Below are 26,882 nucleotides of genomic sequence, written 5' to 3'. Positions count from 1 at the left end.
GATGTATCAGCCGCTTCTCTGAATTCTGTATCATCTGCAAACCTGCTGAGGTCACACTCTGCCCCACTGTCCAGATCATTAATGAAGATATAATAGTATTGGACCCAATATTGACCCTGGGGTACACCACTGTTGACTCATCGCCAGCTGGATTTTGTGCCACTGATCCCAACCCTTTGAGCTGGGCAGTTCAGCCAGCTTCCATTGCACCTGATTGCCCACTCATCTAGTCTGCACTTCATCAGTTTGTCTATGAGGATGTTATGGGATGCAGTCACAAAAGCCTTGCTAAAGTCAAGATAAACACTATCAGCTGTTCTCCCCTCATTCATGAAGCCAGTCATTTCATTGTAGAAGGCTATCAGGTTGGTCAGGCATGATTTTCTCTTCATAAATCCATGCTCATAACTCCCAATCACCTTCTTGTCCTTAATATGTTTGAAAATGGCTTCCAGGAGGATTTGCTCTGTCACTTTCCCAGGGATTGAGGTGAGGCTGACTGGCCTGTAGTTTTCCAGATGATCCTTCTTGCCTATCTGGAATCTAGGGGTGACATTCACCTCCCCCAAACACCACAACCTTTCAAAGATAATTAATGGTGGTCTTGCAGTGACGTTGGCTAGATTCCTCAACACTCATAGGAACATCCCATCAGGTCCCATGGACTTGTGTATGTCCAATTCATTTCAATATTCCCTAACCTGATTCTCCTCTGTCAAAGGTACGTCTTCCTTGCTCCAGACTTTCCCACTGGTCTCAGGGGCTTGCAATTTCCAGAAGCAAGTCTTACCAGTAAAGACTGAGATGAAGAAGGCATTAAGTACTCTAGCCTTTTCCATATACTTTGTCACCAGGACCCCTGCCCCACTCAGCAGCGGGCCCATGCTTTCCCTTGTCTTCCTTCTGCTGCTGCTATGTTTGTAGAAGGCCATCTTGTTGCTATTCACCTCCCTCACTTGATTCAACTCTAGATGGGCTTTGGCTTTCCTAACCCTGTCTTTGTACACTCAGATAGTGTCTCTGTATTCCTTCTGGGTGATCTGACCCTGCTTCTACCTCATCTATGTTTCTTTATTATGTTTTACTTCTGTCAGAGCTCCTTGTTTACTTCTACAAGCCTCCTACCACCTAGGCTTGACTTCCTGCACATCAGGAAGGACTGTTCCTGAGCTTGGAGGAGGTGATCCTTAAAAAAACCCCAGCTCTCTTGGGCCCTTCTTTTTAGAACCATCTCCCATGGGATTCTTCCAGGCCAGTCCATGAGCAGGCAAAGGTCTGCTCTCCTGAAGTCCAGGGTTGTGATCCTGCTATTTGTTTTGTTCCCTCCTCTCAGGACCCGAACTCCACCATCTAATGGTCATTGTATTTAGGCTGCACAGCCTTAAGTGTCCCAGGAGTAGTTGAATCTGAAGTTAAATTTTACCTTTTGTAAATTGCTCAAGACTTAGAACTATTTGATTTTATATCAAATATATGCGCTCTGTGGATAACATTCTTTTGGAAGTCTTTAAGGCTCCGTTTAAAGAAGGCTTTCTAATGTTTCTGTCTTTATCTTACCTCATTTGATTTTCATTCCCTAAGCATGGAAGTGCAATAAATGCCATACTGATGTCCACCTCTAACAGACTACCCACTGTCTACTTTAAAGGTGACTTCTTGTAAGGAAAAAGACTTTTCTCCTGATCATTTAAAACAGGTTTTACTGTAACCTCCTTCTGAATTGCAAATATTTTGCTACTGCTACTTGCAATTAACATTTCCCAGTAAATGCTTTTTAAATCTTGTATTTCCTGGTCTTTCCACAATCTTAGACAAAAGGTTAATAGTTGCTTTTGTTCAAAGACTTTACCTTTTTACACATAGGTAACATGGAATTTAAGTTTCATGATCTCTGTAAGGGTAATGTATTGCTGTTGTTTTTTCAGAAGCTAAAAGGAAGAGGGAATGATGCAGTTTTAGGGGAAGATTATTTTCTATACACAGGAAAGACTCAGCTGATTAATGAAACAAAAAAAGTATGTTGTTGTAAGGGCAAGCAAATGCTCCATATTCTGAGATTTGCCCTGTACCTCTAAAAAACCCCCACTTTTTTGTTTTCAGAAAGGATTGCTTATTTGTCCTTATGAACAGTCATATTGTTGATGCATGGATGGTTTATCATTTATCATTTGCCTTCACAGTATCTGAAAACTGTGCTCACCAGGGGAACCCTATGAATTGCAAAGTCCCACTCAGTCTAATTTCTGGAGCAACTTTGAAGGAAAGGGAAAGAAGAAAGGGAATGTATGTGTTTTGACTATGCAATGGTTGCTGATAAATCAGTTCTCTTCAAAGCATAGTTTGCACCTGTTTTTACACATTAAGAATAGGAATTATTAAGTAATAACTTTCCTCTTCCAGGAAAGGTGTTAATGCATATTTTTGAGAATTTAATGCAATGACTGTAAAGCTGTTCTCTCGAGCACCCCATCAACTCTGGATAACTCCGCAATTGCAAAGGGCTTTCTGAAATCATGGTTAGAGTTCCAGGATTGGAGCTCAGTCAAAATCTATTGTTTGGATTGTCAGGAGATTGATGTTGGAATCCCCAGCTGGGAGAAGTTTAAGGATTTCTGCACTGCAGGCATGGAATACCTTGGTCTTTGCTAGTTAACCTGACATTATTGCTCGTATGAGTAAGGTGAAGGTAAAATTAAAGAATTTATTTACTGAATCTAAGTGCAACAATCCAGTTACTAAAAGTATAAAAACAGGTGAGCAAAACTGAAAAGAAGCCCCTACATGTATTAATCCAGCACTTAGATCACAGCTAAAGTTTTCTCTTGGCCTACATCCTGTAAGAAGATGTTAAGGCATGTCTGTTAACCATTGATTAGAGAGAAGATGATGTTAGGGCACTGCTTGTACATTGATTCCCCTCCTGCATGTCTACCCATTTTATTTAACTTTTTTTCCTCAATAGCTGTTTTTTATTATAGGAGAGGGAATGGCTCTTAAATACTTTTAAATTTTGAACAGTTTGGCTAAAACAGATTCATTGTTTGCTTCTGGCATTTTAATGGCAGCCTGTGTGAACCAAGGCTTTTGGCATTGTTTCTTTTTTTTCTTGCTATTTTTCTGAAATCCAAATTAATTTTTTTCATATTATTTTCCAAGCTAATTTTGTCCTGTGGTAGGGACTGACAAATATAAAATTTAAAGTGTTTTGCTTCTGTTTTGTTTTTGGGAAGGAGACCAGTAGCTCAGAATTTCATATTTACTATTAAAGGTTTTACCTGAGGTGGGGTATCCCAGTCAGTTCTGACAGCACAGAATTTTTCTATTATTTGTGAATTTTAGAGCTCATTTTTCTGGTACCCTCCACTGAGAGATGCAAGGAGAAAGGACACAAATGTTCAAAGCAATAATAGCTTCTACACCTCTGCTAACTGTCTTTGGATGAAATGTACTAGTCAAAACACAGGAAATCTTTATGTAACGTTCCTATAGATAGAATAATCATACCAGAGTTTAATTTTGCATAATATATAACAAAAGATCTTGAATTCTCCAGTTAAATTTCTCTAAGCTTAAGCTAATTAAGAAGCTATCAGGATGGCTGAAAGAAAGGATTTAACTTGGATCTTAAATCTTGTATTTTTGGAATTTGGATTCCATTTAGAAAAAGAATATGAGTGCACTGATTAGCATTTTGAAATAAGTACTACCTGAAACATATGCATAGGCATTTTTAAATAAAATAAATCTCTGACAATTGCTTGGAATTAAATTCCTGTAACATATTAAGCATCAATAAAGGAAGCACTACCCAGGCTTATCTATGGAGATTCCATAACAACTGACCTTGTTGGAGATATGCGAGAAACAAAAACAAAGGATGCTATTTAGTTAACGAGGCGTGACCTTGAGAAGAGAAACAAGATGACACCATAAGTCAGTGGGTAAAGACATACCAAGATAAGCACAGGGGCAACCAAAGAGCTACTTGAACTGTGAGTGAACTATCCTAATTAACATACTAGAAAACCCACCCTTGAGTAGGGAGAGCCCCCTACCAACAGAAGCCCCTTCCTCACAGAACATGCGCAGTAAAAAAGGAGGACACTGCGACTTTAAGTGGAGATGAGACTTGCGAGAACCAATAGGAACGAGAGTAACTAAGCAAAACTGTAAAAATACTGATAACTGTTGCTTGAAAGGTATAAAATGCTTTACCGTGTGTTAACCAGGTGTGCTAGCTTTGTGGAGTTACCACCTAGCACCCATCTCTGCGCAGACATGAAATAAACAAATATCTCGGCTCTGTGTGTTAATCGGCTTTTTTGCACACCGGGTGAAAGAATCCTGATTTTTTGGGACAACATTTTGGCGACCCAGATGGGACGGCCATAAGGCCTTGCCCGGATCGTCTTGTCGTCCCCGACAGCGGACCGGACCAGACTGAGCTCCAGCGCGCACCGACCTATTGATCGGGGACTCCTCCGGATTCCCTCCAAAGCCGGGGCGACAAGCGACTCAAAGGTGCAACGCCAACCAGAGATATTTGTATCAGGGTGAAAGGGGAATGAATCCTTGGATTGGTGAGTATAAAATTTAATTACAAATTCAATGACTCCCATGGAAGGTTAAAGGGTAAAGTCGCACGTAGACGCTTGGCAACGGGTGCCGTAATTGACCAGGGGGGTCAGAGCCGAGTGCGCATCAAGTCGCCAGGGGGGCGCATAAAGTCGCACGTAGACGCTTGGCAAAGGGTGCCGTAATTGACCAGGGGGGTCAGAGCCGAGTGCGCATCAAGTCGCCAGGGGGCGCATAAAGTCGCACGTAGACGTTCGGCAAGGGTTGCCTTAATTGACCAGGGGGGTCAGAACTGAGTGCGCATACTGACCAAGGGGGGTCAGAGCGGTACTGACCAAGGGGGGTCAGAGAGGAAATTACTGACCAAAGCGGTCAGAGTGGTAATTACTGACCAAAGGGGTCAGAAGGGTAATTACCGACCAAGGGAGTCAAAGCCGGCAAATAGGTAAATTCGGTTAAAATGGGAGCAAGCCAATCCGTGATTCCTCCCTGTAGCCCTTTGGGGTGTATTTTGAAAAACTGGAATAAGTTTGGGGGAAATCTAATGACTAAAGATAAAATGAAAAGATATTGTAATCAATGGTGGCCAAATTATAAATTGGGTTATGATGAAGTCTGGCCAGAAAATGGATCGGTAAACTATAATGCTATATTACAATTGATGTCGTTTTGCCGTTGGATGGGGAAATGCGACGACGTACCTTATGTTGATGTCTTTATGACTTTGTATAGAAAATCTGATATGCGGGAAAAATGTAAGCTAAAGACTGACCTAGTGATGTATACAGCTTCTGAGAAAAAGGAGAGTGCTTGTTGCATAGGCTGTGATGATAGAAAGACTGCAGGGGGAGAAGAGCAGAAAGATGTGCAACTGTTAGTCCCGACAGCCCCACCACTATACAAAAGCAGTGCTGGACAATTGCCAATCGATCCTAATTTACAATCGGGCAATGATAACTTTAGCCCCATTTCCAGCCGGACTAGGGGGCACGCTGAACCAGTTGTACAGGCTCCCCTGAGACAAGCAGTGGGACCGGAAAGACTGCTGGTTTTTATACATGTTCCGTTCACTACCTCTGACCTGTTAAATTGGAAACAATCTGTTGGATCCTATAGGGGAAACCCTGAGGGAGTACATCAACTATTAGAAACTATAATGTTAACACATAATCCCAACTGGGGAGATATACAGGCTCTGCTAAATACATTCTTTGCGGCAGAGGAAAAGAGAATGGTGATTGAAAGGGCCGGGGAAGAAGGGGGAAGGAGAAACAGGCAAGAAGATTCTGAGGAGTTTCTGCCTACTAAAAGGGACCCAGAATGGGATCCTAATAGGGGGGGATGAGGGCTCAACTGAAGCAGTATCAGCAGCTGATACTATATGGGGTTCAGCATGGAGTGCCTAAACCGAAGAATGTGTCTAAGCTTTACGAGGTAAGGCAGGGTCCGGAGGAAAATCCATCAGCCTTTTACGAAAGGCTATGTGAGGTAGCTAGAAAATGGACAGACTTGAATCCGGATGATGAGGCAAATCAGAGGATGTTCAATATATGTTGTTTATTGGGTAGTCGACTCAGGATATAAGGAGAAAGTTGCAGAAAGTTGATGGAGCTGGGGAATGTCGATCTCACAATTGATAGAGATAGCGTATAAGGTTTATAACAATCGAGATGAGAGGGAAAGAAAAGAAAAACAGAACAAAATAAAGTTGCAAGCATCTTTGCTGGCAGCGGCAATAAATGGAAATGATGTTGAAGGGAAGGGTAGAGGAAAAAGTAAAGGAAGAGGAGGATGTGGTGGCATAATGCAGGGAAGAGGATCGCAAAAACGAACCCCTTTAGGGCTAAATCAGTGTGCAGTCTGTAAACAGGAAGGACACTGGAAAAATGAGTGCCCGAAACGAAAGAGGCCAAAGGAACGGGATCATATAGAAAATTCTAATCTTATTATGTTAGAAGATTCAGACAATGAATGAAGGGGACCGGGGGAGAACATTAAAGTCTCCCCAGCTGATCCCCTGGTTCCAGTTAAGCTGGGGAATGAGACCATAGATTTTTTAATTGACAGTGGGGCTACTCATTCAGTGGTCACCAGTTGTAAAGGACCTCTAAGTAAAGTAACTATACCTATTGTTGGGGCAAAGGGAAAAAGAACAGTAAGGCCATTTTTACAACCAATGGAATGCACAACTGGGGGAGCTAAATTAATTCATGAGTTTCTATACATGCCAGAATGCCCCCTACCTTTACTGGGACGAGATATATTATGCAAACTAAATGCACAAGTAACCTTTTCTAAGAATGCTGTACAGCTCCATATCCCACCTGAAACTGCCTGGAGAGCTCAGATCTGCTTGCTGACAGATGAAACATCAGAAGAAATTGAAGAGAATATTCCAGATGCTGTATTAAATGCAGTAATTCCCCTGGTATGGGCTTCAAAAAACCCAGGTAAAGCAAAAAATGTGAGTCCGATTAAAGCAGAACTAAAAGAGGGGGCAAAACCAGTAAGGGTGCATCAATATCCTATTAGGCTGGAAGCTCGCAAGGGCCTCGAAGCCCTGATAAATACCTTTATTCAATATGGATTACTCAGAGAATGTCAATCTGAATACAATACACCGATTTTACCAGTGAGAAAGCCTCACTCCCAGGATTACCGATTAGTGCAGGACTTGAGGGCTATAAATCAGATAACGAAAGATATACATCCTACGGTGTCCAACCCTTATACTTTGTTAGCTTCTGTACCTGAAAACAATGCCTATTTTACAGTGTTGGACCTAAAAGATGCCGCCTTCTGCATTCCAGTGGATGAACAGAGTCAAACACTCTTCGCTTTTGAATGGGAGAATCCGACTACTGGAAGGAAAGGACAACTGTGTTGGACCGTTCTTCCCCAGGGATTTAAAAATAGTCCCACTTTGTTTGGTGAGGTACTGGCTAAAGAATTAGAACAATGGCGAACTAATAATGATAACGTTACTCTCTTACAGTATGTGGATGATATCTTAATTGGAGCAGATACTGAACAGACTTGTACTGAAGCTACAGTAAGCCTACTAAACTTTCTGGGACTGGCTGGATACAGGGTCTCGAAGAAGAAGGCCCAAATTGCTAAGGAGCAAGTCCGGTATCTTGGTTTTAATATATCAAAAGGACAACGAGCACTAGGGGAAGAAAGGAAGGAGGCTATATGCCGAATAGCAGTACCAAAAACAAAAAAGCAGCTAAGGGGGTTTCTGGGAATGGCCGGATTCTGCTGGATATGGATCCCCAATTTCGGACTTACAACCAAGCCCTTATACGCAGACACAAAGGGCCTTGTGGGGAGTTGTTAGAAGGGACTCCAGAGTGTCGGAGTAGTTTTGATGAAATTAAAAAAAACGATGGAAGCTCTCCTCAAGAAACTACATGAAGAAACTCACATGGGAGCCGATGCTATGATAAGCAGTGTTAAGAGATACGCCGTAGGGCCAAAAATGCAGACAAATGCAGATATAATAGTAAAAAGATGTCAAATCTGTTGTGCAAATAATCCCAAAATACAAAGAAAGCCACCAGCAGGTGACGTAAAAAGAGGAATAACCCCTAGGGAATACTGGCAAATAGATTTCTCTGAATTACCAAAATGTGGACAACATAAGTATCTACTTGTTCTAGTGGATACGTTTTCCGGATGGCCTGAGACTTTCCCTTGTCGCAACAATGGGGCTAGGGAAGTAATTAGGATATTACTAAAGGAAATAACCCCCCAGATAGCTAGAGTTGGACCATATGTCGTTAAAAGGGTTGGACAACAACGACTTTTGTTTAATCCGTCATGGTCCCTCAAACGGGTAGAGCTATCAATGCAGATTAATATCTCTGCAGTTAAACCAGCCTGTTCACCATTCGTAAGTGCGTCCTATACAGGATGGTTAGCATGGTTACATGGGCAGTCTCTTACTCTTCCAAATCGAGTAAAAAGAAATGTAACTGGTATCCTAGGGACAGGATTGGGAGTCTTAAACAGCATAGATATGAAATACTTGCAAACAAACTCAGTACAGCCACACATGATCTAAAAAAATTAGAACATCCATTGCGATCCTCCCTGTCAGGTTTAGGAACTCGTCAATGGCTGTTATCTGATATATTGCCTCAGCGGGAAAGGGTTAATGAAAAGGACCACCAATAATCATAGATGCACTTGGTATAGCCCAAAATAATATTTCTCTAGCTCTTAGTTGCATCCAGGCTCAACTGTGGGTGCAATATACAATAGCAGCAATTGTAAGAGAAGGTGAAGACGGCACCTTACCTACTGAAATTCGGAAAATAATCTGGGAAAAGGCAACTGCATTTGAAAGAGAATTCCAATCATGGTGGTATCTGGGCAATTTCACTCACAATCCTATCCATAACAAAGCCACGGCCTTTGTTGTAACCATACAGAATGCATCGGTAAAAACCATCTACCCGATCATTGCGTTAGGCTTAAATCACAATGGGACTGTACTCTATCCATTAGAGCATAGAGTATGGGCCCAACGAGACAATAACAGATGGCAGACTGTTGAAGTTGATGCATGTGTGGTACGGGAACAACAGGGATTTATTTGCAAAAGTAATACCATCAAAGCTCAAGACACTTGTCTTGACACTGGGGAAAATGTTTGTCACTTTGAGATACATCCAAAAGAAATCCCTGGAACTGTACTCATATACATTGGGAAAGGATGTGTGTGTATAAGAACTCTATGTAATTTTATAGTTGTAGATAATATTACTGTCGGGATAAAAAATCACTCAAATACTTGCATTTGTAACTTTTACTAACATTATAGGATGTGATTTCAACTATTCAGCTCCAGTTATGACTTATCAGCTAATACAATCCAATTATACTTTAGTTAAGGATCTATTGCTTACTTCCATTGGGATGGATCTCACACTGGTGAAAAAATTTTTACAACATAATGATCTACGCCAGTTGCTGGAACGTGCCCGAGAAGAGGGACAAAAGACTTTCATCACCGTTCACCATGACACAGAAGAGATACATCGTGTTTTGGACCGGGTGAGGAAAGATGGAGAACATAGGTGGTGGGAAGCCTTCCTTGGATGGTCACCCAAGACAACAGGCATTCTTAATCTCATGCTACACCCTGTTGTGATCTTGTTATTGCTAACATGTTTATGTTTACTGCTTATAATCATACTGTATTTTAAGGTTTGGCACATGATGAAGAAATTGCTCTAATGCAATCACCCAGGGTATGCACGCTCATGACAGAGGGAGATAAATCCCTCAAACTTGAAAACTTCCCTATAAAGGACAGGAAAAAATTCCAGCGAGACATATGTCAATGGGAAGGAACCTATGAGCAGTTTTGGAAAATTTTGAAATCTCCCAGAGACTGAAGTTTTAGAATGAAAATATCTAAGTGAGACTTATTTTAAATAAGAACTATTTATCTAAGTCTCAAAGGGGGGAATTGTTGGAGATATGCGAGAAACAAAAACAAAGGATGCTATTTAGTTAACGAGGCGTGACCTTGAGAAGAGAAACAAGATGACACCATAAGTCAGTGGGTAAAGACATACCAAGATAAGCACAGGGGCAACCAAAGAGCTACTTGAACTGTGAGTGAACTATCCTAATTAACATACTAGAAAACCCACCCTTGAGTAGGGAGAGCCCCCTACCAACAGAAGCCCCTTCCTCACAGAACATGCGCAGTAAAAAAGGAGGACACTGCGACTTTAAGTGGAGATGAGACTTGCGAGAACCAATAGGAACGAGAGTAACTAAGCAAAACTGTAAAAATACTGATAACTGTTGCTTGAAAGGTATAAAATGCTTTACCGTGTGTTAACCGGGTGTGCTAGCTTTGTGGAGTTACCACCTAGCACCCATCTCTGCGCAGACATGAAATAAACAAATATCTCGGCTCTGTGTGTTAATCGGCTTTTTTGCACACCGGGTGAAAGAATCCTGATTTTTTGGGACAACAACCTGAGCTCAGGGAAGTATCACAAATTTGCAATCTTTTTCAGCCCAGATATAGCTTAAAAAATACTTCAGTCCCTTCTCAGTTCAGGTTTGGGGTATGGAAGGTCTTAAAAGCTAAAATATTCATGTCTGAAACCTTAAGTCTTTCAGTGCCAAGATACACAGTTCTTTACCACCTAAGCAAGACTGCAGTTAGATCCTTAATACTGATCACCCACATGCATAGTGCTCAGTCTCATTTTCTCCAGTCAATTTAACTTTTAAAGAGAGCTTGAACTGTAACTCCAGGTAAAATCAATTTAATTGGTATAGATTCCCAGTCAAGTTATAACAAAACCATTAACAACCTATTCCATTACAACCCTTCCTGTTTAAACAGTTAGGGTAAGTTTTCAAGGGTTTATTCCCTAGGGTAATTAAACTACCTCTTATTGAACTTGGCTACCAAAAGAGCATTTAAATGAGAAATCTATTTTTCCTTCCATTTCTTGTGGTCATATTTTAATTTGCTAGCAGAGCATTCAGTGGATTTCATGCCAAATCGATTAACAGAGCTAAACTTGACCTATTAAAGGTGGGGGTTTGTACCTAGACTCTTTGGTATTCCGGTTTTAAAATAAGAAGCCTTTCGCTTTGCTAAAGAACAAGGAAACCAGTTAACAAGGTACTCAGGCCTCGTTCGTGCAGGGATTGGTCAGACGCGCTCACAACTGCACCTTCCCCACGTGTGATGGAGCTATCTAACCGCCTCAGTCACCCCAGCAGGGCGCTGCGTGCGACGTCTGGGCTGTCGTGCTCGCTTCCTCCGTTATGCGGGCGCCGGGGCTGCTCCTTCCCGCCCCCCCCCCGCAGGATCTGCGGTCCGGTCCCCTGGCAGCCTGGGGCGGGTAGCGTGTGCGTGAAGGGAAGCTGGGGGAGGGGTGGACGCGGCCCCGCGCTGGTCCCGCCCTGGTAACGGCGGCCTGGCTGGCTCCTTGGGAAATCGGAGGGAAGAGAGGTTTTTTTTCCTCTCCCCTCTTGCAGGGGGGCCCTCACGGCCGAGCTTGCAGTCCCATCTGCGCGGAGCGAGGGCGCCGGCTCCCTGTGAGCCCCAGCCGGCACGGGAAGAACGGCTGTCTGCCCAGAAACACCTCTAAGGAGCAGTCGAGTTTGCCGCTAGAGCGCCCGCATATTAGGACGCTCTGGCAGGCGCCGCGTGCTTCTCTCTCTCGTCAGGCCCGCCTCTCTGGTTGTGTGTGGCACCGCCGCGAGCGGAGCAGTCGTGCAGGCTCCGCCATGATGAACAGTGGAGGGATTGGGGTGCCGCTCGGCTTCCCCTTGGGCCCCACGTCTGTTATCCAGGTCACGAACCTGTCCTCGGCAGTGACCAGTGAGCAGATGCGTACTCTCTTCGGCTTCCTGGGAGATATCGAGGAGCTGCGCCTCTATCCCCCGGAGTAAGTAGGGTCTGCGCCGGCCTCCGGAGCGATAGAGACTTGGGATGAGGAAGAGGCCTAGGGGGGTCGAGAGGATGGAGGGAAGGAAAGAGGCAGAAGGCCCTATGTGCCATCTTGAGTGTGGACACCAGAGTTTCCCGCACGGGGGGGGGGGTTGCGTGGTCCCACCCCTTTGTATGGGGCAGGAGCGCTAGGGGAAAGGGGCTTCGCCCGGACCTAAGATGGCGGCCCCGGTCTGGAGGAGGGGAGCAGCCGCCGCATCTCCGGAGCGGCCTGTAGAAACACGGCGGGTTTTGTGTTCTCGTGGTGGCGGCCAGGGCCGCGGCCACCCGGTGGAGGCTGCCGGCACTGAGTCACAGCCTAAGGCCTGGCGAGAAGTGTGCTCCCAGGCTGCCCCGAAACGCTTCCCCGGCGCAGGTCTCGTTTCCTCCCTTTTTCCGAAAACCTCTTTTCTGGGGCTCACCTTTCTCTTCGCTCGGACTCATCCCAAGTGGAGGGGGGTGGGGCGGGAGCGCCCCAGGCCCGACTCCCGCCCGGCTGGCTGCCGGGCCGTGCCGCCCGGGCGATGCGTGCCGGTGGGACCAACTCTTTTTGTTCGAAGGGCTCTTTTCTCCTTCGAGAAAGGGCCGCTCGAACAGAAGCCAGCATAGCTGTTAACAGAGGAACGGTACCTGCCCTGTGCTCATAAATGCTCCCGATAAGACGTTTGCAGTAAATGAAAGTTAATAACGGACATTACACATTTCTCTAAATTGTAGCTGTCCTCATTATGTCAGCTGCATGCGAGGGATCCGCTCAAATGGGGGATAATATTGTTATTTTGCGAACCTCAGTGTTTCTTCCAAGCAGATGGTGGCCAACAGAACAGGGGAGGAAAAGAAATAATTTTTACTTAACGCATCTGTTGTATTAGGAAGTGAATGACAGACGTGCCCTTTCAAACCTTTTTTTTTTCTTTTTCCTTATGAAAATTAAATAGGAATAGCAAAAAGGGGCAAGGGGAGTCATTCACATCCATACTTCAATTTTAATACAAAAGACAGAGGAATAAAATTTCAATTTTTTTAAAAACTAAATAGCAAAAACGTTGGTATTTGTCCATTTTTAGCTGTTACTAGATTATACTTGGCTAGGTTTGAATGAGGACCATTCAGAAAAACTAAATGTGATTTAATATGTGTATAAAGTATATGTAGTAGGCATCCATTCATGTAAAGATAAAACAGCCTTACCAAATTTTAAACACTCTTTAATAGATTTACGGTGATTTTTGTACAGTTTTCTAGGTTTTTACTTTGGACTTGTTCCACAATACAGTTAATACACTTGTTTTCTCCTGACTTAATATTTTTTTTGTTATAGCTGTTGCTCTTATTTTTCACTGTTATATAGCAGATTTTAAGGCAAATAGCTATTTTCTTGACATTTTGTATGCAAATAATGTTTGTGCCTATGTATAAAATTTTGCCAGTCTGTATACACATAAAATCTTAAAATCCAGTACCATAGCAGGATTTGACTTGGAAATGTCAAGGTTATAATGTAGTAAACATCAGTTCTAAATGACTAATTTCGTTTTCAGAGATAGGATGTGGGATTGTGATTATTTATTTTACTCTTGGTTTTATTTACAATTTTTATGCATAACTTTTGGAAATATGCATTTACTTGCCAAATAGTTCTGGACATTTGACCTGACTTTCAAATTATTACCTTGGAAAAAAATTAAGTATTTAATCTAATGCTCTTCTTGTGAAACAGTAAAAACATGCTTCCTATTGACTCTGAAAATATATTTTAATATTATGATAAGTTCAGAAAATAGTGTTTCATTGATAAGTGCATGGATAGCAAAGGTATCTCAAGCAAAAAGATGCTATAATAGATGTCTGCAATTTGTTAAAATTATTTTCTGCTCCTACTTTTTCCTTAGGCATTTAATGATTTAAGGCTTAGATTTTTTTTTTTAAATAAATTCTTTCTGTTAATTCAATTAGAAAGGAAGTTTGCTTTTTACATTAGAGTCAACATCAGACAAAAATTCATGTCATCCCAGTCTTAGCTTTAAAAACATTTCTGTTAAGCAATCCAAACTTCCGATGTATTCTAGAGCATGAATTTTGTTACCTTCATGGAACAGTGGTAAACTCACTTTTCAGTCTGGTTTCTAGCTGAAAAACAATTCACTAAATTGAATTAGTGGATTACAGATCTCATGGATATTGACTACTGAATGACGAATATTAATATGCTCTTTTAAATTTATTTCATGCTGAGGAATAAGAGGAAGGTGACATGGTAGCTTTCAGTTGTTCCAGAATATTTGTGTTATCTAAGTTAAGTAAAAGTTTTCACTGAGATTGGGACCCCGTTTGCTAGCCTTTTGCCATGGTTTGACCCCAGCCAGCAACTCAGCACCACGCAGCCTCTCCCCCCTCCTCCCTCCCAGTTGGATGGGGAGGAGGATCAGGAAAAAAAGTAAAACTCGTGGGTTGAGATAAGAACAGTTTAATAACTAAAGTAAAATAAAATACACTACTAAGAATAACAAAACTATAATAATGATAATAGTAATGAAAAGGAATATAACAAAAAAAAGAGAGAAATAAAACCCAAGAAAAGACAAGTGATGCACAATGCAATTGCTGACCGATGCCAGAGCAGTGATCCGTCCCTCCCGCCCTCCCTGTTTATGTACTGGGCATGACATTCCATGGTATGGAATACCCCTTTGGCTAGTTTGGGTCAGCTGCCCCGGCTCTGCTCCCTCCCAGCTTCTTGCACACCTGCTTGCTGGCAGAGCATGGGAAACTGAAAAGCCCTTGGCTTAAGATAAGTGCTACTTAGCAACAACTAAAACATCAGAGTGTTATTAACATCATTCTCACACTAAATCCAAAACACAGCACTGTACCAGCTACTAAGAAGAGAGTTAACTCTGTCCCAGCTGAAACCAGGACACCTTTGTACAGAAGCACATAGTTAAAATAAAGCCAACAGTTCTTATTTTAAGAATAATATATAGTGTAATATTAAAAGAGTATTATCCTAACTTTTTTATAGATAAAGTGATGTGGTGAAATAAAGTTACATGTTGCATTGTGTAGAATTGTAACTTGTTTTCTCTCTAATTCTGTATTGAAAATATTCAGCGTACATGCAAAATATTTTTACTTAGTCAAGCATGAGTTTGCAGAGCAGAGTGAAGTTGTGTTCTCTTCTGTATGCATCATCTCATGTATAAAAAAAGAGCATTCAAGTTAAGAGATTTACTGTAATATTTGTAATCCCATTGCCTTTGCTAGGCATGTTTATTTCTAATGGATATGAACTTGTAGTTCTGTTGATGCTCAACAGTAAACAGAATATATAGACATATATATGTATATGTACATGCATACACACACTTTATAAAACATATGAACTCCCCTTTTTCTAATCTAGCATTATGGTCTTTCCAAATAAAAGTGTAAATTATCCTTCACCTCTTCCAAGTCAATCATGTTTGTCAGCCTTCTACTTCTTCCCTTAATCTTCTGAAGTCTAATCCATAAAATCTGATTGTATTAAATACTTAAATTTTTTAATAACACAACTACTTTTTTTTTTTTTTTTGATTGAAAGGAAATAAATCTCATTCTGGTATTTGTGAATTAACTTGGTCAAGGACATGGACCATTTTGGAGCATTGCTCTTGATAATTTAATTTCTTTTTTAAATATTTTTTCCCATTCTTGGAAGATGCAGCATTACATGTTATCTTTGGATTTTTTTTTTCCTAATCCTCTGATTTTTTGCTCTGTCAGAGCAACCCAAGAGGTTTGTAGAAGTGGTGAATTTGATCAGATGATCATTTCAACCTTATAGGAAATTCCTTTGATAACACTGTTCCAGTATAATTCATTGTGCAGCACCCTACTGCTGACTTGAATGAAAAAAAAGAGAAGATTTATGACTTACTGGGGAGTGAGGATGATGTATCTGGCACCTATAGGCTCTTCAATGATTGTAGAACAAAGTATAAGGCTATGCTATGGTTGTCTGAACTAGCATTATGAGAGAGAAGAGTTCCTTTTTATCCATTTTCTACATTTTTCCAGTCTCCTGTCATTAACATGTCCCTTGGTTTTATAGGGAGCAACAGAGAATTTCTTTAAAAAACTAACAGGAAGTCTCAATTGTTGAATATAATTACTTACAGATTACATTAAATAGAAAGCATATTAATGTTAGATTAGTTCACTTAAAGTTCTTGTAAGCATGCAAAATGTGGAGGGGAAGAGAGAGAAACCACCTCAGTTTTTTTAATGCATTAAATAAAATGCAGGTTCTTTAAGATGACTCTTCAGTATTCCTAGTGAGCTTCCTGAACCCGGTGACTTTTCCCAGCAATTAATATCTTAAGACTGTGGTTTTAAAGTAGTAGTTTCTGTTAGGGTCCTTTATTTTGTATACTGAATTGATTGGGAGGACTTTTATGAATGTTGAGTTAAATCACACTGTGCTCTTTGGTAGTTTGTCACTTCATGTTTTATCTTCATTCATCAAAGTCCTTCAGTTTCTTCAGTCACTGCTAATCAGACATCCCTTTAAGAAGGATGGATTTCATACCTGTTGTGTTCCTGAAAGCCTAGTTCTCCATGAGGAAGTGTCTATCATGTATTAGAGGTTTCCGCACTTTATGCAGATGGCAGTAAATGCTACTTTATTATTATTATTTTCCGAAGAGGCCTGTGTGAACTATGAGTAGTCCACTTTCAGATTCGGCGTTGAGGGCATTGGAAACTCTTGGCACTGAAGAAGTTGTTTCCATATGGTCATCATCCTGATTTTAGCTACTTGTCAGTAAGGCTTCATTGGCACTGAAAGCAATATTCCTTTTTATTGAAAAACCATTAATGTGAATCATCTTTCAGTGGGTCAGAGATGCTTGTTACTGGTGGCTGTTTGTATTTACCTATTTTCTTACAAGAAAATTTTAAATTTGACTTGATTGTATAACTATATACTGTTCTGCTCTCTGGAAGGCTTTCCATTGGAACTTTAATCTAAAAATTGAAAGCACCTATTTGATGAATAACATCAGTAAACAAGTATAAGTTATATGGAGGTGGGAAAAGAGGTGGTATTTTTTTATCCACTCATTTTACTCTTAAGTAATTTGTATTTGATTATCAAATCTTAAAGAGATTAGCTGAGTTTATGTTTTATCATGCTGCAACTGTCTGCTGTATTGGTTTAAAATTGGTGTCAAAAACTTGCCTAAGAAACTTTGACTTCATGAGATTTTTAACCCTTTCCTTGTAAGACTTGTCTCTTAAAGACTGCTGTAGGTGGCTTTCAGTGCTCAAAGGCCCCTTTTATTCCATTTCATTACTATTGCCAAGCATTTTGGTCACCTCTTCTTCCCTGTCCCATAAACAGAGCTTTAGCCTTGAGAAGAAGGATATTCAGAGAATTTGTGTTTTGTTTTGTTTTTTTTTTACCAACTGCTCAGAAATGAAAGTAAGGGATGATTGTAAAATCCTTTCAGAAAATAGGATTTCTATGTTGTTGGGTTTTTTAATTTACTTGTATGTATAGTATTTTCCCTTTTGCTTACATCTTGAGGAAAATAGGATGACTGAATTGCAGGTTTCTAATTTTACCAAATGAGATCTGGTTTCTTCCTGAAGCTAAAGACTTAAATATCATAAAGAAAAGTTAAAGGTATATATGAAAACGACTTGTAAAATTATGGTTAGATAGGGTGAAACAGTCAACAAGAACAGAAAATAATATTACAGTCACAGCCTGCGTAAGAGAATTAGTTTATGTACTAAGAGTTGTTACTACGTCAAGGCCTTGGTGTGGATTTGCCACTTCTGTGTAGAAGAGGGTGGCTTTAGTGGGGCTTTGCTGTCAGCTTCAGTGATATTTTGTCATCAAAGTCTGAGGAAAAATTCCTGAAGTTTTGAATATCTGTGTATGGTCCTGATTTGGCTAGAGATCTGAATTCCCATGTTGAGAATGGAAAATTGCTGTCATTGTTTAACAAGTGCTCCTCAGTTTGCCATTTGCAAAACTTTCCGTGCTTATTGAGTTTTCTCAAGTGGGAATACACAGAGGCCATTAAGGAGGTAGGAGGGAGGCATCCTGCAAGCCCCTGTGTGCAAAAGATCTCTGAGAAACCATGCTTGCGTGGTGATGCCAGGAGCATGAGAGGGTATGCTGTGTTCCCTGCTTTGTAGAATATTCTCTGAAACTTTTGTCTCTTTGCTGCGTGGTTTTTTGTTTTTTTTTAATCAGCCTAAAGTTACTTACACTTAAACTTACAAAATGTGTTGTCCAAGAAAGTATTAATTTGGTACCTTTCTGTTGGCTGTTTAAATAGACTTTTGTGCGAAGATGAAGTATGGCTTCTTTTTTTCACAGTTCCGAACAAGACCGAGACCAGTCTTTATAGATCAGTTTGCAGTACAGTTGAAATCTGAAGCTGGTTTGCAGGGTGTGACAGGTCTTTTGCCTTGGGTATGTACTCCAGTATGCCAACTACTCATACAGCTTAGAATTGTTTTTTGGCACACTAGGAGATCAGTGACGTCTGTAATCAGATTCTTAGTCTCAGTCATGCTTTTGCGTTATGCTTGTCACCCAGTTGAAGTCTGTGTTTCAGAGAAGCATTCAAAATTACATTTGTAGCTATAAGCTTTCAAATGTGGCTGTAAGAGGATTTTTGAACAGTTAAATATTGAAAAGCTTTATTGAGCAACAATTGAATTTTTGCAGAATGAATTGTTTGAAAGCAGGGAGGCACAAACTGTCTGCATTAGGTGTTGAAAACCCTGCTATAATACTGTTTGCTTCTGGATGTTCTGGAGTGGTCTTGGAGGCTAGTACACATGAGTGTTTCTTAGACATCGTTATATCCCGCAGTGACTGCAGTATAGATAAGGCCTTTGAGGTAAAACACACAGAGCCTTATTTAAATGTGATCTGCACAATTATTCCAGAACATCTTATTTTGATAGGTTATTCATTTCTGTTGTTGTCTCCACCACTACCACCATCCTGAGAAAATTTGGACCCTTAGAGGGATGTTTTGTAGCCTTTTATTTGATTTTTCACTGTAACTTTCTGAATAGGTCATTGTTATGTTTTTGGTTGGTTGTTCTGTTGGGAGATGGATGTTACTGTCTCCCTACAAAGGAAAACAAAAATGGCAGAAACATCTGAATACTATTCAGATCTTTATTTCCTTTTTGAGTTTTCTTGCTTTCCTAAAGAAACTGGATTATAGTAACCTTAAATCAGAGATGTAGGACTTGCTTTTTTGCATCAGTGCTTTGTAACCCTAGGAAGAAGACTATGACTCTACCTCAGTTCAGCCTCAGAAAAGATTGGCAGAAAAAAATGGAACAAAAGGAATTAAAACAGAATAGGACTTTTCTGTTTTAAGAAAGACTTCTTACAAAGCCTACTGGGGAAGTTTAGGAGGCCCATTTTGTAAAAGGAGAGGACTCAATCACTGTGAAACCTCTTAGAATTTTAGATCTTTTGGATCTTAATCATCTCCCTTGATGTAGATGCAGCATTGATGTGTTTTCAGCAGAGGTGGTCTCCTTATAAGAGAATTTCTCCTCTTCATCGCTTCTCCAGTGAATTGCATGATTAGCTTAACCTTCAGAAAACACTTTGTACCAAGACTTCTTTTTAGAGCCTTGTTGCAGCAGTGTTCTGATGTTAATATTTTTTAACGTACTTTCCAGATAGCTTTTGTGATTGAAATACAGGGGGGGAAATATTATAAAAAATACATTTGTCATAGCTGGCTCTATAGATGTTGAAATTTATAAGGATTATTTATGGAGCCTGGAACAGAATTATGCTTTTGAGTTAGCAATGAAAACAAAAAAGGAAAAAGCCAAGAGGTGTTAGAAGGAAGTCTGGACCACAGAATCTTCAGTGGAGGCTTCAGCCATTTGGATTGTAACACTGGCGTGTGTATTTAAAAACAAACAAACCCCAAACAACAACAAAAAACCCAAAACACCCTCCCCCCAAATCTATGCACACAGACCCCCTTCTACCCCCCCACCCCCCAAACGAAACGAAACGAAAAAAACTGTGGCCATTTAAAAAAAAAAAAAAAAAATCTTTGCAGTGGGCAAAGTCTGGCTCTTCAGAATATGTAAGATTACAAGTTGTATGCAAACATTTCTGCTGAGTACTGAGAGAGTCATAGCTCTTTGTCAGCTCTGGTGGAAAGTGTTCTGAACACCTTACAGATAGCTCAAAAGCCATTTTATGCGTTTATTTCCTTCCTAAACATGAAAGCTTGAAACTGTGAAAACATTGTCCACTACAGACAAACTAAATGGACAGAAGAAATGTAGTCATCTTGCAATGTTTTTCTAAATTGTATAAGGTTGACTTTCATATTTATGTTTCTCTCCCTCCCTGTTTATTTTTGCTTCCTCAATGTCTCTGTTTTCACAGAATTTTCCATCATAAATGTTTCTGATTGCCATTCTGAAGTTGGCTGGCTCTCTAGATATTTTACCTGGATGTTACCTTTCTGGTAACCAGAAATGTACCAATCTGCCTGCCTCAGACTAAGTTCCTGGTTCATTTATGCAATTAATATGAAGAAATAATGTGTCTAAAACTTCTGAGTTTGTATTTAAATACTAAAGCCTAGTTAATTCCATACAACAACTTTGGGAGTACCTGCTTGGAATTTGAGGGACTACAAGATGGACTGGGCTAAACTTGAACTGCTTCTGGTACTCCAGAAAGTTGACAAGTGTTTCAGTTGAGGGAGGGTCAGGATTAAACAGTTCATGCAGTGTACTTTCCACGATTTACTACTTTTCTAGAAGACAGATGTTTTTTTCAAATGGAACTTGCTGATGTTCCAGCAATATCCTATTGTATTCTGTCTTTGAAGGCTTCACCTGTACTTACTTCATATGAAGACATAAACTGCTTGTATAGAGTATAAACCTTGACTAGGGAATACATTTTTTTAAAAGCAAACTTCTTTGTTTTTGATCAAGATTACAAAGTTTACATATTGTGCTTTCTGATGTCTGTTGGTGTACTTTCTAATGGAAAAGCAAATTACCCAACATACATATTTTTAATTTTCTTCCTTATTCTAGCCTAATAGTGAATTCCTCCTACCTCCTCCAGTGTTATCCTGTACTACACTATGCCAAACTAAGGCAGATGATAAAAAGGATTTTTGTTACATTAGTGAACTAAGACCTAACATTTGAAAGAACTCTCAAGAACTGCTTTTATCTTAATATGAATTAACAAAACTTCTTTCGTGAAGGCCTAAGAAAGAGTATCGGTTAATATGGGCTAATATCTGAAGGACCCACTAAAAAATGACTGGACTTATTGTTTGACTTTCTTAAACAAGGATTATTTGGAGAATAAAATATAAACTATAAATTTTTTACTCGACAGATGTGTCGAGTGAATGTGCTACTTACAATAGTAATTTGGAATGTACCGGTGAATGTTGTTTAGCAAGATTTGTAAAGAAAATCAGCCTTGTTAATTTGGGATTTTGGCTTCTGTAAGTTTCCATTAAAAAGGAGGAGGGGCTATGCTATGCTTTTTTTAGTGACATAGTAAGTAGGCAAATTAGTAAATTTCTATACTCTTGTCTTTTGGGTAACTTTTCCAGGAAGTCTAAAACCTTTTTTTTTTTTTTTTTTTTTTTTTTTTAAGAAATAATAGTTGAAAATACATGCATACAATTATTTAATATGGCTAATTGTTTTTTTTCTTTTATCTTGCAGCAACACACCTCTTGCTTTTTCCTCCAAAGTATGTTATATTAAGTTTCGTGAAGCATCAAGTGTTGGTGTGGCCCAGCATCTAACTAACACGGTTTTTATTGACAGAGCTTTGATAGTTGTGCCCTGCGCGGAAGGTTGGTATTTTAGACATTCTTCTGTAATGTTGGTCTTTGTCCTGTCTGCTAATTGTTTTAAGCTTTCTATGTAAGGAGGTGGTGCTCTGTTGTTGTGTTATTTTATTGCTTTTTAAAAAAAAGTCTTGAAACAAAATTGAAAATTGAATGAAGAAACCCAATTATATAGATTTAATTGAAATTCAGCATTATAAAAAATTAGTTGATTTAAATTAGGATAATTCAATTTTCCATGGTTATTACATATTTTGGGGGAAAAGAAGGTAAAATAATTCCCTTCAATATGGTTTGTGTTGGCAAGCTTATTCCCACACAAAGTTCTCACTGAAGTCAATGGAGCACTGAAAAGATTAGGCAATTTCCTGGCACTGATAAAACTGCAGTTTGGATCTTAATGTATTGCCCTTGGTGTGGTGGTTTTTTTTTAAGATACTAATTATTTTTCCATTTTTTTTTAGACTGAATCCCAATTTTGTCTTGTAGACATGATATATGCATTTGACCATTTTAGATTAATCTAATTAAAATATTTTGCATTTGTGGTGATAATTACTGTTTGAATATAAATGTTTACCTGCTAGTTTAATAAAAAAAAAAATTTCAGTTTTCCTTTCTTGTTTCTGTGGAAAATATTACTTTGTGTGCAATAAAAAGGCTTTCTTATGCATACTGGTACTCCTTTTTGATTTTAGATATCTCTTTAAAAATGCAATCAGCTGTACAGAATGCTTCTAGTATAAAATATTTTTATAACTCTTAATAAAATAAAATGTTTGGTGAATACTAAATTTACAAGTGTTCCTTTAACTAGCTTTGAGGTCATGCTTTTACAGATGTGTTGAATACAAGGTAGTTCTTATTGTTAGTATACTATCTCAGATCTGAATACAGTTCTATGAAGCATGGCTCTACTGTAGGCAGATTGCTGGAGTTAGGCAGAGCCCCATTGACTTCATTGGGATCATTGTGGGAATTGAGCATCTGCCCATTTGGATCTGGACTTTTTGTCTCTCTGGAGTGGAAACATTCCAGCTGGTGGAGTGAAGTTAACTTAACTTTGAACATGGTAGCTGTTTTGCCATGAACAACAATATTTAGAATAATTGATCCATAAACTGCAGCAAGTCCAGAAATATCTCCTATTAACAGGACTTTTCTAACTGCAAGAGTCAGATTTTGGTTCAAAAAATAATGTTGACTTCTTGGAGTTTGTTAACAGTGGTCCCAGAGTACCATTTTTTTGGCATGTTTGCCACATCATGATCTGGATAGTATGAGATTAGTGCTGCTGTAATAATGGTCTGGGGTGTTCCTAGCAAGCTCTGACAAGTCTCCAAAATTTCATAGACTCTAAAATGACCTACAATATACTGTCTATTCTTGTAGCCTTGTTAATATGGGCATATTAACAAGTCTTTGTGAAGCCTAGATTTTTAGTTGCTTTTATGCTTTGTTTTGGGGACTTTTTGATTTTATTTTTGGAACTACTTCTTAAACCACAAAGAGGATATTGCTGTATCCACTTGAAGCTTTGTAGAGGCTTTGGGTAGGCAAAATGTATCAGACCAGAGTCCTTATTGAAAAATTGCCCTTAAATAATTGACGACAAATTCTTCAGGATCTTAGTTTTATGTTTCATTGAAAAGACCTTAACACTGGTTCAGTACTGCCAGAGAGGAAAGATTGCCGCCTAATGAATGAACAATACTTCCTGGTGTTTTTCTTGTGATGAGATCACTGCCTGATGTGATATGGCAACAGGCAGGTAAAGCTACATTTTCCTGTGTCTCTTGATGGTAGACAATGAGTGGAAGGAGAATAAAATCAAAGTTCTGAGAAATCTTGTTCCAACCCTGTTTGTAGCTGACTTATTAGGCGTTTCTGAGAAAATGTATTACAGAAAAATTGTCACTGTTCCAGATCATTCTGGACCCCACAGAGATTTATGCATAATTAGGTGAACAAGTGATTGGGTTGTGAGGTCAAATTTTTTTTAAAGTCAGAATGCTGTTTCCATGTAACTTTCTAACAGAATCACTAATTTTAATTTGTAAAGATGTGAATTCATATAGGTTTAACTTTCTGAGGAATTTATTCTGTGGAATAAGTATGGCTTTGGAAACCACAGTGCAACATTTTTTATTCACTATGTATCATTAATGGAGTCAGTAGAGTGTATCATGGGCTTTAAAAGTAGCAATGGCTATATTCTACTGGAAGGTTAAATTATATCCATGGCCAACAGTGCCAGTAATAAAACATTTCATGTGCTGAATCGAATATAGAGGAGGGGTAAAACAGAACTCTGAAAACTTGGTTTTAAAAACCAGAATAAAATCTGAAATTTGGAGTGTATTTAAACAGTGGTAAATCAAGGGAGTATGAGGAGGGAATCACTACACAATGAAAACAATGTTAATTTTGTGACATTTAATAAACAAATTAACAAAAATATAATTGTAAATGAAGTAACATTATCGAGTTATCAAAATATGACTTTCTTTTGTGTGTATCAGTAGGTTTTTCTTTAAACATTATACTTTGAGAATGCAAAGGTTGAAAGATAAACAAAGATGTCACCCTAATCATTCTAAATTTTATGTCCACATTGTCTAGTAGATGGATTTTGACTATTAATTTGGTTTTGTATGTTTTCTCTGTGTGATATTTGTGCATTATTAGATGACTAGACTGGCCAAGGCAGACCTGTTACACTTGCCTGATTTAGGCATTGTTTGCCATGCCACTAAACCTGCCGCCAAGTGAAATCTTCATGGGGGAAATGAGATCGAAGTCTGGCCTGCTGAAGATGGACGCCCTGTCTCTGTTTTTATTTTATTTTGCTTTCTTTCCTTTATTTCTTTTATTTTTCTTTTATTTTTTTCCTTTTTTGTTTTGTTCTGTTAAATCTCTTTCCCTTGTACTTGTGAACTGGTAATTCAGTTCTGAAAAAATGATGTTTTGTAAAGGGTTCACAGTGTTTCATTTTGAAGTTGACCTGAAGCTGCTTCTGGATGGTATACACAGAATTTAGAATATGATTAACTAAGTTTTATGCTGTGAATTATGGATCAATTTGGTTTGGAATACATTTAAGCATCTAAATTCAACAGATGAGCACATTGTGTCAGACTGAAATAGTGAAAAATATATCAGTTTTAAGATGCATTCTTTCATATGTTATGCTTTATGAGCTTATCTTGGAAGAGGACAGTTAAAACACTTCCTGGAGAAATTAACTTTACAAAGTAAAATCATGATCTTTCTCTGCTATTTTTCCTCCTCTCAGCAGAGTAGTTTTGTTTTAGGTTGCATGGTCTGTTTGTGGTGGTACAGCCCCCCACCAGTGATCTAAACCACTCCATTCGTGAGAGTTTAAATGAAGGCTTTCTATTTATATCTAATATGAAGAGTTTAAAATAATTATTTCTAATATTGAACTTTCATGAATATTGAATGTCATGAAATATTTGTTTGCTTCTGATGAAACCTTGCTCCAGTGAGGTCAGTGGCAGTAAGATTTCATCCTTTTGTTTTTGTAATTTTTAGAAAAAACTGTTTACCACTCATAAGTACAAATGCAGCCTGAGGTTTTGGTTGGAATGTGTTATGTGAGGCACGTTGTCTTTTAACACTGTTATTTGTGGGAAGATTGAAAAGTTCTGTGTGCATGTGTGTGTATGTATGTGTGTATTGTGCTTTTACATGCTCCAGTGGTGATTATTTCAAGAAGAGATTAAAAAAAAAAAAAAAAAAGTGTCATCTCTCAATCTCAGAAGCCCTGGCAGTTCATGCTGGAGTGATTGAGAAGGTTCTCATCCCTAAATGATGTTCATTCTTCTTTCTTGTGAAACGGAAGCCCTGAAACAGAAGTGCTGGACCAGGTGGTGTGTCTAGTCCTCAGGCATTGCTCTTCCCAGACAGCTGCATTGGGACCAATTGGTTTCACTCTGGTAATGCACCAGGCTGTGAACTGCAGCTGGGAAGAGCTTTGCTTCATGATCTCTGTTGGATTTAGCTGTGCCAGTTGAGGTAATTACCAGTAGTTCTAATCTCTTTAATCTCTGCTGCTAAATCCAATAAGAATCATGAATTGGATTACACAGAAATTATTTTATTTGTAAGTGTGCGTTTTCCATTGATTTTAAAATAGTAGGAAAATAACAATTCCTTTAATTATTTTTCGAATAGATGTGAACAGAAAGTATTTTTAAAAGAAACGTACTTATTGCTGAAGCAGTTTTGGGGAGAGGGGAGGATTAACCATGTAGTTTCAGTACAAAGAATAGGAAATTAATTTCTTCTGAGCACATGGAAGGGGATAAAAATACTGTGATTAGTACCTGCTTAACACAGATACTTCTCTTCAGCATTTAGCAAAATGAATTCTGGTATGGACTAGGTTGACTAGGGCTCTTAAGCACTTTGATACAAAAAAAGTGACAATCATAACTGATATTTAGGACAACTGTACATTTCTGAAGAAGCATAAGATATCTCTAGGCAATGCAGAGCTAATCTACATTTGCTTCCAGATTCCTTTGCAAAGCGAAGAATAAAAAATAAATGATCATAGAATCTGTAATTTACTAAACACTCATAAGCTTCAAAGACATATTTCTAAGGATGTGGTATAGATGTGGCATATTTATTTTGTCTGTTTCCCTTATTAGAAAATAAATATCTTTACCTCATTTCCATTCAGCTTTTAAATACCATGAGTTTAAAAACCAAAACAGTTATTCTTAAATTGTCCTACTTTGTTATGTCATTACCCACATGTTTTGTTGTCTCTTTGTGGGCTTGTATTCCTTTTATAAATAAATTCATGGAGATAACACTCCAAAACTTAAAGGCTGTAACTCGTGAGGTTATTTGACCTCATATTAATTTGTTTTTCAAAACTGTCTAAAGAACAGGGAAGTAAATTTGCAAGATATTTCAGG

At 39.1% G+C, this 26,882-nt stretch overlaps 1 protein-coding gene across 6 annotated transcripts in view; it reads left to right on the top strand.

Annotated features, from left to right (window-relative positions):
* Window positions 1-11,872: 11,872 nt before the first annotated feature.
* LOC127028955 (splicing regulatory glutamine/lysine-rich protein 1-like) overlaps window positions 11,873-26,882 on the top strand; it is a 46,782-nt gene continuing 31,772 nt past the window's right edge. For 3 of the 6 annotated variants that reach the window (XM_050914622.1, XM_050914624.1, XM_050914621.1), the window contains exons 1-2: window positions 11,878-12,008; window positions 21,803-21,936. In XM_050914622.1, coding sequence (XP_050770579.1) covers window positions 11,950-12,008; window positions 21,803-21,936 — 193 coding nt within the window. In that variant the 5' untranslated portion in view covers window positions 11,878-11,949. Of the gene's footprint in view, window positions 12,009-21,802; window positions 21,937-26,882 lie in introns of all 6 variants that reach the window. The other 3 variants (XM_050914625.1, XM_050914627.1, XM_050914623.1) reach the window with 2 other exon arrangements.

Source organism: Gymnogyps californianus, unplaced genomic scaffold (assembly GCF_018139145.2).
Source record: "Gymnogyps californianus isolate 813 unplaced genomic scaffold, ASM1813914v2 HiC_scaffold_51, whole genome shotgun sequence".
Taxonomy (NCBI): domain Eukaryota; kingdom Metazoa; phylum Chordata; class Aves; order Accipitriformes; family Cathartidae; genus Gymnogyps; species Gymnogyps californianus.
Note: the sequence above shows the minus strand (reverse complement) of the source record. Positions and strands in the feature narration are given on the sequence as shown.